Source organism: Anopheles coluzzii, chromosome 3, assembly GCF_943734685.1.
Source record: "Anopheles coluzzii chromosome 3, AcolN3, whole genome shotgun sequence".
NCBI classification, from domain to species: domain Eukaryota; kingdom Metazoa; phylum Arthropoda; class Insecta; order Diptera; family Culicidae; genus Anopheles; species Anopheles coluzzii.
In genome coordinates, this window is record NC_064671.1 from 74,996,405 (window position 1) to 75,008,768 (window position 12,364).

The window sequence follows — 12,364 nt, forward strand, 5'->3', positions numbered from 1 at the left end:
CAAAGCGAAAAAGAAAACAGTTTTGCGCCGAACTATGAACAACGACTGTGTGGATTTGCGATTAAATTTTGAAAATTTGTGTCGCTTCTGTCTTTCCCTAGAAGATATTGTGCCTTTGTTCATTAACTCAACCATAAACGAAATCCTGATCGATGCTGTTGATGTGCTCCTGCCCAAGGTTTGGTTCGCAGCTGGAGCTTTGGTCGATCCCTAGCGTATAGTTTAACGATTTCCCTTTGTTCCCTTAGGTTGATGAGAACGATGGACTGCCCAACTGTGTTTGTGCCCGGTGCCATCAAAGGATGGCCGATTTTTCCAAATTTGAGGCAACTGCTCTGGAAGTCTACAACAAGCTGCAAAGCGTCATAGCTTACCTTGATGAAGTAGAGGATGATTGTAATCCCGGGTCTCAGCCGATGCTCGAGGACGATGCTAATGACCAGCTAGAAACGTCCCCGAATGCAATTGAAGATGTACCCGCACAAGAGATGGAAAGTGTCGCACTAGAAACCGAAAAGGCAGCAACAAAAACACATCCCGCATCAAAACCCGCCCGCCGCCCAAAGAAAGCTTGTCCCGTGTGCGGCAAGCTGGTGTCGCAGATCAGCAAGCACATGCCGGTGCACAGCAACGCAACGAAACGCTTCGCCTGCGAGCAGTGTGACAAACACTTTGCGCTGTTGGCTAGCTTGCGGAAGCATCTGAAGATACACCGGAACATACGCAACTATCGGTGTGAGCAGTGTGGGGAAAGTTTCTGCGATCGGTCCTCGCTCAGGTATCACCTGGCCAAGCATCGGGGTGTGCCGGGGTTTGCGTGTGAATTCTGCGACCGGCAGTTTTACACCTCGTCCCAGTGGAAGCAACACCAAAGCTTGGCACACCGGGAGCGTACGTTTCGGTGTGATGTTTGCGGGCAGGCGTTTCTGCTAAAGTAAGTGCATTTCAGGGGGTAAATGGGAGCTTTCCGGAGATGAAGAATATTCATGTTTTAATTTTTCTTTTTGTTTTAGACACCACCTGACGGAACATGCCCAACTGCACACCGATGGACGTCCGCATGAATGCGACGTGTGCGGTAAAGCTTTCAAGCGGGAACGATACTTGCATGTTCATAAGCGACGCCGGCACACCATGAAAGAGGAAGGGGAGTGATGCCATTGTTTCATGAGGTGAAATTGTACTGCGGTCTTGTGCGAAGTATTGCCATTTTAAGCACTTCAAGCAGGACCTGGACCTAAACATGGCCCTGAACTCCCCATGTTGGCGCGTTGCTGCCGAGATACGTTCATCTCCTGGACACTCTGTAGTTAAATGCTCTAACGGGTCAACCAGACAGGACCAGATGTACTGGTAGGCATATGACCTCATGCTGAGAATGTTGAAGGTTGTGGATCTAGTGGATATGGCGGTGGACTCATTGAAATAGATCGCCAATATCATGACCATGAGCTCGAGAACCAGTGCTAACATGAAGTAAGAAGGTGCTTAGCCTCTGGGGTGCCGGTTGACTAAGGATTTTATCTGGAGTAGGCATGGGACAATTGTGCGAGACCTATGCCGCACACTCAGTTCATTATAGTGTGCGGTTGATCGCCGCACGCGAAAAAGTGAACGGGTAGGTCTTCCGCACGCATACAGAACTAACTGAAATGTGCTCTGAAAGAGATACAAGATAACTGTCGGTGTCATAGACTGAACGAAAAAAAAAACATTCGTTTTGGGTCGGCAGAATTTGTCACACACAACGACACAAGAAGATCGATCGCACTTTGCGCAAGAAAGATTGCACATATTGCTAGCGTGATCAGATTGATCAATCGCACACAGCCGCACAAAAAGAACTCCTGCCGCACACTGACCCCATACTGAGTGAGAAAGAACACTCATAGCCGATGGGTCATTCGCACACAGCCGCACGCGTGTTCAGTTGGGTCAGTCGCACACTACCGCACAAAAAGAACTCTTGTCGCACACTGCCGCACGCGCGTTCTGTTAGTTCGGTCGCTCACTGCTGCACGCGTATTCAGTGGGGTCAGTCGCACACTACCGCACAAAAAGAGCTCTTGTCGCACACTGCCGCACGCGCGTTCAGTTAGTTCAGTCGCACACTGCCGCACTCGTATTCAGTGGGGTCAGTCGCACACTACCGCACAAAAAGAACTCGTTAAGCGCACAGCAACATAAAAGAGAAAGCTTGTAGATTTTACTCGTTTAGATTAGCTTAGATTAGATTACAAATCAAATTAAGTATATACAGTTTGTTCTCGAGCTACGTTTTCTAAGTTCTTGTGTGCAATTAGTATAATTGGCTCAAAGGATTCTCAAATGCAAGATAAATTACTGTTTTACCAAAAATTTTAGAACCTCTTAAAAACCAGAAATTTTCAAATTTTCTGCATGAATTGTGATACATAAATGGTTTAATGTAAAAACCTAGTTACCTAGTTATGTATGAACCGCGTATCTCGGACTGACAGTATTTATAATTAAAAATGCAGCCTTAAAAGCAATAACTTTTAGTTCTTGCATTAAAATCTCGATAAAATTAAACATGATATTTAAAAAAAATGGTACTTAGCTCCAATTGAGCGACTGACCTACCGCACGCGTTCAGTTCATCATACTGAACGAACTACATCGCACGCGTTCACTGAAAAGAATCAAATTGCCCAAGCCTAATCTGGAGGTCATAGGTCCCAAGAATGCATCTATAACGATGGCAGTAATCCCGGCAACACACAAAATCGTCCAAATCCGAATAATAATAACAATTATTAAAAGAAAACATCCCGAAAAGGTTCCAACTAGTGTTGGGTAAAATAGCACAATTGAGTGTGCTGTGCGTACACGCACGCACATCTCAGTGTGCGGTGCACATTTCGCACTGTGCGCACTTTCCGCACTGTGTGCGCACTCCGCACTGTGCGCGCACTCCGCACTGTGCGCGCACTTCGCACAGTGCGCGCACTTCGCACTTTTCGCACAGTGCGAGCACACTCCGCACGGTGTGCGCACTTTTCGCACAGTGCGTGCGCACTCCGCACTTTACGCACACTTCGCACAGTGCGGGCACTTTTCGCACACTCCGCACAGTGCGCGCACTTTTCGCACAGTGCGAGCACACTTCATGCTGTGTGCTGTGTGCGAGCACACTTCATGCTCCGCACAGTGCAAGCACAGTCCGAACGTTTCGCACACTTTGCACAGTGCGAGCACACTTCGCACAGTGCAAACATATTTTGCAAATTTCGTGCAGTGCTTCACTTTGTACTGTGCGAGCACACTTCGTACCATGTTATAGGAAGTCAGATGGTGTAGTACTGAGCATATTTAGACAAACCGCCTTTTAGCATTAGCGACTCCGATCCGTTGGTGCAACGAGTTCAAGTCGGGGCGAATCAAAGGTCCATAAATCGCTTGCACACATTCATACCACACACATGCCCATCGCCCCCCCCCCCCCCATCCCCCCCCCCCCCCCCTCTCGCCCTGTCCCATGTCCCCTTCTCTTTAGTTAATTACAAAATTTGACTAGGGCTCCGAGTGAAAATAGTAATTTTTGCATTAAAACATGCCACACTGGCAATGAATTATGTTTCTCACTCTACCCAATGGCTTGGACCAACGATGATTAAATTGTATTGCTGCGCTGAACGCTGAAACACTCGCGCACAGCTGAAATCAATACAATTTAATCATCGTTGGCCCAAGGCATTGGGTAGAGCGAGAAACATAATTATGTGGTTGGCCAGTGCACGAGCACACCGAAACTGCGCGGAGACATTTTCTGCGAGAATCGAATGCACAGAACGCTGCGCTTGACCACCATCGAAAACCCGTTTCACAACCACAAGCATACAACACATCCAGACAAAAATTTAAAGGCCCGGAAACACAATATCAACACAGCGGTCCGTCGGCGGAGAAATTATCAGGAAAAATCGGCTGACACCAAGCACGCGTCTCTTTAAAACAACTATGAACTGTGAAGGTCGTAGGTAAACGACGCTCCAGTGGGTTGAGGTTTCTCTTGAATTTGGCTGAGATGAATCGTGTCTGTGCTTGTACTCGGAGCTACCGATTTGCGATTGTGCAATAAAACAGACAGCTGGTATCACGCGAAAACTGTCGCGTCGCAGGCTTGCCCTAGTCAAATTTTGTAATTAACCAAAGAGAAGGGGACATGGGACAGGGCGAGAAGAGAGGGAAGGGGGGGGGCGATGGGCATGTGTGTGGTATGAATGTGTGCAAGCGATTTATGGACCTTTGATTCGCCCCGACTTGAACTCCTTGCACCAACGGATCGGAGTCGCTAATGCTAACTGATGCTAATGCTAAAAGGCGGTTTGTCTAAATATGCTCAGTACTACACCATCTGACTTCCTATAACATGGTACGAAGTGTGCTCGCACAGTACAAAGTGAAGCACTGCACGAAATTTGCAAATATGTTTGCACTGTGCGAAGTGTGCTCGCACTGTGCGAAGTGTGCGAAACGTCCGGACTGTGCTTGCACTGTGCGTAAAGTGCGCGCACTGTGCGGAGTGTGCTCGCACAGCATGAAGTGTGCTCGCACTGTGCGGAGTGTGCGAAAAGTGCCCGCACTGTGCGAAGTGTGCGTAAAGTGCGGAGTGCGCACGCACTGTGCGAAAAGTGCGAAGTGCTCGCACTGTGCGAAGTGTGCTCGCACAGTACAAAGTGTGCTTTGTAGTGCGCACAATGAGGTGTGCTGTGCGCACAGTGCGCACTCGCGCACAATGCCCAACACTAGTTCCAACGCACTTGTTCTGGATTGATGACCTTTTTGTAAACATTTGAGCCTATTGGGCGCAGTTGCCTTTTGATTCGGGATCGCGGATTCGTGAGAGATCGGGGATCAATTGAGGCGTTGTCAAATCTCCTAAAGGAAGATACCATTTGCCATCCCAACCCTTAATACCATAATAACTAATAATGCATTTCGTCATTGGTTTTAGAGCATAGACGCATATTTAGACAAAATTTGAAAATGTATCTAACAGTTATTAGAGTAACTCTCGTTTTAAGTTAAAAAAGAAATTTATTTGAAACGAAAATGAAAACAGTTAATAAAACATGTTAATTGAAGAACATTTAAAAACTCCATGGGAAACCCTGTACGCGTGTGATATCGTATACTAACACAGCTGATCAATAGAGATCACCTCCATCGTCGGATGCTCTCCTGTTATCAAATGTCCCAATTTCAGGACGATCGAGAATGAATTCTCTACATACCGGTGGCCCCAAATGGAATGGAAGAGAGAGAGAGCGGTATACTTGCATCCTTTACCAGCCCGCAATCACATCACATACACTACCGTCGATCAACTTCCCCTCTGGGCGGATATGAATGTGTGAAGATCGTATACTAACGCAACTGCTCACGAGAGATCATCATCCTCCTCCATTTGGATGCGCTCCTGGTTCCCGAAAGTCAAAATTCTAGGTCACCCGTTTTGATCACTCCAGCAATCCACTAGCAACGAGGGAAAGAGAGAAAGAGATCGAGAGAGCATTTCCCCTCCATCAAGGCTCACACACACTCAGCCACTATCGATCATTCCGAGTGTGATAACAGGAAAGCGATACACAGATAACTGATTGGAAGGATATTAGAAAAAAGGGGGTGGAGCTACAGTATCAAATACATCAACCATGTATATACAAAACCCATTTAAGCTGGTATTGAAGCCCAAGCCAAACTGGTAAAAGCGATCCTCTTCTAATTGCTGCTCTCCTGTTACTTTTCATAGATTGTTTTCGTTGACTCTACGCGGCGGCGCGGTTTGTAGAAATCGTCTTCGGTTCGTGTGAATCCTTTCCGCGTGCAAGTAGAACAGTACCGGGATGCAATCGTTGTAAATTTCATCTTAAAAAGTGTTAAAAACATACATTTATTTTAAACACATTTGATACGTGTTCTTGAATGAAAATGTAACATAAAAAACGATAAAAATGTGGTTTTTCTTTCATCAAACAATTTTATTTTTCTTTCTAATGCTGAACAGGTCCTGCGGTTTTTCTTTTTGTCCCTATTCCAAGGATCGTCGTCAATGTGTTGTTGTGTGTAGTGTGTAGTACGTGTGAGTGTCTCCAGAGAGTTTTCTAACGGAATATGTCATATTTTTTAAAAAATTAATTTACTTTTTTCTTTATTTAATTACTTAGTACTTGATGGAGAAAGAAAGATGTACTAAAAACGATGTACTAATGCGGAAAACCAACAAGAATCTTTGCAAAGAAGAATTTCCAACAAGATATTGAGTAAAAAGGATTCTGAAACTATGAAAATAAGTGTTTTACGTCATGTTTACAACACATTTGTAAAATAATGAGGCGAAGCTTAGAAATTTACCAAGCAAAACAACAATGAATGTTTCAAACCAATTACACTAAGAGTCATCTACTAATGAAGGCAAGCCTATAAGAATCCTGTAAGACTATTTCCAACGGCGAACTATGGGTCATCAATTGGACGAAAACTTCTGAAGAAAATATTTCATTAGAATTCCAAAAATGGGCAGCATACATACACACCTCAGAGCACACATACAAAATTCCAACCCAAAACGCTTTCTATGGAGAGAGTCACAAAATAATACACACAAAAGCAGCAAGATTACAGAGAGAAAAGGAGAGATTTGTTTCGTGTATTTTTCTTTAAACTGACTTGTTTGTTTGTTTGTTTTTCTTTCGCTTACTTAAATTCACCTTATACACAGATAATTCTATTCCTTCCTGTTTCCTTTCTTCATTTTTCACTATACCTTAATAATCACAAAAAACGGAAGTAGTAGTAGTAGTAATAGTAATAGTATTCGTAGTAGTAGTAATAGGTAGTAGCTGTAATTGTAAACCTACCGAAGAAGAAACGCGCTCTAAATCTACACAGTTTTTCTTGGGGGAGAGGTGGAGGAGGGGGGAAGGGTGGAGGGAAGAGTTGAATACAGTCGAAACAAAACGCGCGCAGCTGGCACACGCTTACATCATCAGGGCGGTGCGCTGTGGCTATTACTATTACTGAGAACCCAACAGAACTCTTGCTACCTGCTATCTTTTTGTTTTGTTTTAATCCTTCGCTGCGGCTGCCGCACTAATAAGTATACACACACACTCTAAGAGGGACGAGAGTTGGGGGGGGGGGGTCTGTATTGGGACGTACAATAATATATTTAAATGTATATATGCTCGCATTTATATAGAGTCGTTCACATCATCGAGAGTCTGCCATGGCGCATTACAACCAAATGACTTAGAGAGATACAGAGAGAGAAAGAAAGTGAGAGTGTTACGAAGGGTTGTAGTACTATGTAGTAGTATGTAGAGGCTCGAACTAACTTCGCTGCCAACAAACGTTTACCACCGTCGTCGCCTACTCAATGTGCCTCCTCATTGTCTCCTTTTTCTTTAATGTGTGCGTGTGTGTTTTTATGCGAAGTAGAAGAAGGATGGTTTATGTTGATGGGTATATGCCGCCTTTTGCAGCCCTCTCTTGTTTTGTCATTAATGCTTATAAATGGTGGTATGTACAGAAGAATGGACACGAAAGCGTCAAAACCTTACTATGCGTTTCCGATTGCTGATTACATTTTCATCCGATTGATAATAATTATTCCAACACGATTACTGCTACATTTCACCTTACACAGGGACAGGACAGACTTAAAACCTATCGCACGATGTACTTTCTCTCGCTCTCTCTCTCTTTCCCTCTCTCGTTTCTCGTTTCATAATCACAAACAACATTACGGTAGATATTTCGTACTAGAAGAAAATTAACTACACATCACTACGAGACTGTGAATGGCTGTGAAGAAGAAGGAGCGGAGCGGTGTTGGCAAAACTGGGAAAAGGGGGAGATGAAAAATAACAGTGCTGCCTGCTGTAGTATGTGAGTCGCCCAGTGCCTACTACACTACGCTCGCTCCTGTGTGCTTTGTTGCATTTGCAAAACTGTACATGCTTCCACATGCTTCTCGCACCAGGCTACTACGATGCGCCTCGCGCACACCACACACTCTACCATCGAGCTCGAGGGGGCCCAAATGTTTCCCCCCCTTGTTGGCAGTAATCGATTGAATAGGGTTGGGGGGGAGAAAGGTGCGTGTCTCTAGCTTGCTTCATTTCAATCAACTGCAAACGGTGCGGCGCTTTTATCGATTATAGGCGCGCGCGCGTCCTTGAATCATTTGATTACTAAACAAGATTACTATTTCTTCATCTGCGCAGGCAGGCTACTACTACTCTCTAAGCGCTCCGTTTTTCATCTTTCTCACTGCTCACTGCGCTAAATCGACTTGTATATTAATTGTGAGCAAATGTGACGTTTTTTGCTGTGCTTCTCTGCTATTGTGCTTCTGTTGCCGTTACGTGTTTTATAATTTATTGGAGGCACCACGCCACCTATCATCGCCTAGCAAAAGCGCTCAATATATATATGTATGTATATATATAGATCGTACTGCAAATAAATTGTCCCTGAACACGACACACTGTATTGTATACATTCCCGCACGGCTTCACTCGCACTTGGTTGGTGGTGGTGGCAGCCCGTCGTCCGAGGCAGTTTGGTTTTTCTTCTTTTGCGTTCTGCATTCTGCATTCATTGCGCTGACACACCACACAACCACACATGTTTTGCTTCTCTTTTCCATCTGCAACAACGTCCCGCAGCGGCTCTTCACGGGGCAGCGCAGCGCTTACATGTTGTACGCAACGTAGATCGGGTCGAGCTGATCGGCGAGGAAACCATCGCGCAGATGCATTCGCTGCTTCTCACCACGGCTGTTGATCGGTACAACGCCTGCAACAAAGTTAGAGAGCAAATTCATTCATTTACATTCTTTTTTTCGGTACAAAAAACAAAAAGGCATCCATTGTAGTGATGGGAAAAATGAAGTTTTCGTCCGAATCGATTCCAACGTTTCCTATTCCGCAGTTTTCTGGAAACGATTCCGATTCCGTGGAAACGATTCAGTAGGTCCGGAATCAGTTTTCGGAATCGATTCCGGAATCAGCTCCAGAAACGGAATCAACTCCGGAATCGGCTCCGGTATTGATTTCGGAATCGAAATCGGCTCCGGAAATCAGAAGGAAAATGTACTTGTAAACGATCCATTATCATGGAGATTTCCGGACTGATTTCGCTTCTGAAACTTCGTATTTCAATTCAAGAACTGATTCTCATTCCAGAGCTAATTCCTTTTCTGAAGTCAAACCTGATTCCGTTACCAGAGCAAATTGCGATTCCCAGGTCGGTTCCGATACCGAAGCCAACTCCGTGTCCGGAATCGGTCCTGGAATTAACTCCAGAATCGGCTAAGGAATTGGCTCCGGAATCGACTCCGGAATCGACTACGGAATGGACTCCGGAATTGACTCCGGAATTGACTCCGGGGAATCGACTTCGGAATCGAATCTGGAATCGACTACGAAATTGACTCCGGAATCGACTCCGGAATCGGCTCTGGAATCAACTCCGGAATCGGCTACGGAATTGGTTCCGGAATCGGCTCCGAAATCGGCTCCTGAATCGACTCCGGAATCGACTCCGGAATCGGCTCTGGAATCAACTCCGGAATCGGCTACGGAATTGGTTCCGGAATCGGCTCCGAAATCGGCTCCTGAATCGACTCCGGAATCGACTCCGGAATCGACTCTGGAATCGACTCCAGATTCATTTTTGGATTCGACTCCGGATTCGACTCCGGATTCGAATCCGTATTCGACTTCAGAATCGATTACGGAATTGGAATTGATTCCATAATAGGAAACTGCTCCGGAATTTATTCCGAACACGGAAACAAAACCGATTCCGAGCTCCCCCCCCCACTAATCCATTGCATAGACACGTACCGGGATCGACGACAACGACGACGCCCACAATCAGCTGATGTTCCTCGAGCACGGTGTTCGTCACGAGCGGTACCAGATCGAGCGCTTCCGACTCGTTGCCATCCAGCTCGACCACCACGACCAGCAGGTTGGTCCAGGTGAAGACGGCACACTCGGCAATCTTCTTGTGGCAGCGCAGCACCGAATTCTCAATGTCGATCGGATGGTAGTTCATGCCGCGCAGCGTAATCACCTCGTCGAGCGCACCGACCACGTAGACGGCATCGTGCAGCTCCTGCTCGTTGCCCGCCACCCCACCAGCCGTGGCCACTGTATTGCCGCCCGCGTTCGAGCTTGTCGTTGAGTTGAGCGTGTTGTGACCCTGTTGTGAGAAGATGAGCGTACAGGCGATGATTTTGAGAATAGGAATTGTTCATTGGGAGCGTCCGTCTCTCACCTGTGAATGGATTGATTCGGTATCCGAATCGCGACTAGCTATGCTCGGTGTGGTTTCGTCCAGTATCGAGCCGGCCTGGGAGCACTCGGTGCGCCGCAGGAACCCGAGGTAACCGGTGCGGGCCCACGTATCGTTGGTCGAGCAGCCCGTCACCAGCTTGGCGTTGAAATGGTCGTTGTAGTCCGTTTCGTCGCCGTAGATCGTAAAGTAGCCGTTCGAGTTGTGAGGCGATTGGACCTGTAAGCAAAATGAATTGTGACGCAATTAGCAATGTGACGACACAGAAACAAACAAGCGAACCTACCCAAATCTCCCCGAGATGCGAATCGCCACACTGGCCCTTCGAGTCCGGGTTGGCGATGATCACCTTCACGCCCGGCAGCAGCTTGCCCGACTCGACCAGGCAGAGCGAGTTCGGTGCACCGCGCTCGACCAGCGCCACCCGGTTGTTGCGCAGCGCCCGCAGATCCACGTACACCTGCGCACTCTCAGCCGAGCTGGCACCCTGCACGCAGATGGCCGGATTGACCCGGCACCCGAACGAGGTCGAGACGCAGCGCGTGTTCAGCCCGAGCGCCTGGAACAGCTTGCAGAACTGCTGCGTGAGCTGGACGCGCGGTCGCTCCTCCGCCACGACCACGCACGTCCGCACGCAGCCAAGGTTGATGTTGCGCTGCTTCAGCGCCTGGATCGAGTTGCTGAGTGCTTTCGTGCACAGCTCGATCACGCCGTACGAGCAGAAGGTATCGCGCACCCGGTACTGGGACAGCGTGCTCAGCCAGAGACTAGGATTGGCTTCCACCTGGGAATGGTTAGAAGAGTTTGATAAGAAAATGGTGAAATAGTGGAGGCATCGATTTACTTACCTCGTACGGTGCGATCAGTATCGAGTGGTGACCACTGTACACGCTGATCAGCGTCCACATGGAGAAGCCAAGGCCACAGTACGGATCAAGACAGAGTGCTACATGGCGACTAGGGTACAGCTCGCAGGCAAGCTTCAGGCTGGCACAGAGACTCGACAGGGATCTGTGAGGGAGTGAAACGTTGGACATTTTCAAATCATTATTGTTGGGTAATTTGCTAATTATTGCACACTGCGGATATATTGTTGTTTTTTTTCTAAATATTTATAAAACATTGAAGAAACAGCTAGCATTTTTCCTTAATTATTGAGCATTTCTGTTGCATATTTCACTAAAAGGAGCAACGTGCCACCTAAAGAGCACATATTCAATAGTTGGCAGGGAATCGAAGTTCAACCAGTGAGTTCAGACTGTATTTTGTAAACTGTATAATGATATATCTTAACGTTTGCATTTAAAAAAAATGGACAAAAATGGCCGATTTTACATGGATTTATCTTAACCCGCACTAACAAAACGTTAATTGCACTTCCAATAAATGAGTAAGTAAACAAAATTTGACATCTCCATCAGTCGAACTCTAACCGTGATGGCCAAAAAAGTAAAGCAACTTCGTTCAGGAGCTTGCGCGTTCAAAGAACGGCAACCCGCTACGTCTAAAGCGGACGCCGTGAGGCAGTTTGTGGACGTCGTATACGTCTATTTCAGCATCTGCAACATCTTGTATCTATTAGACAACAATCAGAGCTCCGAGGCAAAACCCAGTTGTTAATAACTCACGTCCCTAAGTGACAAGAAGCTCCAAAGGATCCAAAGGATACAACCAGATAAAAAAGATCATTTTTTTTAAATGATTTTTTTAATTTTTAGCAGCATATAACAAGAATATTGTGACCAGTGCAGCAAAATGTCACTGTCAATGTCATAAAAACATCTTTTTCAAACAAAATCCATGTCAGCGTCACGTACTCAATATTGATAATCAGAGGTGATACTCAAAACGATTGGTGAGACCAATTCATGCTTCGTGACACTTTTGCGACCAACGCTTGATCAGTCACTATGTCACGACTTTTTTTTTGTCATGACTGTGATCAGTTTTGCAAAATGTCACTGACATAGTCATGACAACTTCTGGCTGAAACAAAATAATGTCAGCGTTACAAACTATACTGTGATGATCA

The 12,364-nt window shown here is 46.2% G+C and overlaps 2 protein-coding genes across 18 annotated transcripts in view; one reads left to right on the plus strand and one right to left on the minus strand.

The window, feature by feature from the left end:
- LOC120959713 (zinc finger protein 675-like) lies at window positions 1-2,847 on the plus strand. Its single transcript, XM_040383314.2, has 3 exons — window positions 1-178; window positions 249-934; window positions 1,014-2,847. The coding sequence occupies exons 1-3, from the start codon at window positions 35-37 to the stop codon at window positions 1,153-1,155; spliced, it is 972 nt and encodes a 323-aa protein (XP_040239248.2). The 5' UTR covers window positions 1-34; the 3' UTR covers window positions 1,156-2,847.
- Window positions 2,848-6,642: 3,795 nt separating this feature from the next.
- LOC120959852 (disco-interacting protein 2) overlaps window positions 6,643-12,364 on the minus strand; it is a 164,281-nt gene continuing 158,559 nt past the window's right edge. For all 17 annotated transcript variants that reach the window (XM_049610297.1, XM_040383549.2, XM_049610296.1 and 14 more), the window contains 5 exons: window positions 11,181-11,343; window positions 10,619-11,116; window positions 10,315-10,551; window positions 9,879-10,239; window positions 6,643-8,826 (listed from right to left, as the gene is read on the minus strand). In XM_049610297.1, the coding sequence (XP_049466254.1) occupies window positions 8,723-8,826; window positions 9,879-10,239; window positions 10,315-10,551; window positions 10,619-11,116; window positions 11,181-11,343 (1,363 nt within the window). In that variant the 3' untranslated portion in view covers window positions 6,643-8,722. The remainder of the gene's footprint in view (window positions 8,827-9,878; window positions 10,240-10,314; window positions 10,552-10,618; window positions 11,117-11,180; window positions 11,344-12,364) is intronic.

Excerpts from the sequence above, each read along its gene's own strand:
- LOC120959713 (XM_040383314.2), top strand. The coding sequence starts at position 35 with ATGAACAACGACTGTGTGGATTTGCGATTAAATTTTGAAAATTTGTGT. Across the intron at positions 179-248 it reads TTGATGTGCTCCTGCCCAAG|GTTGATGAGAACGATGGACT; the intron begins GTTTGGTTCGCA and ends TTGTTCCCTTAG. Across the intron at positions 935-1,013 it reads GGGCAGGCGTTTCTGCTAAA|ACACCACCTGACGGAACATG; the intron begins GTAAGTGCATTT and ends TTTTTGTTTTAG.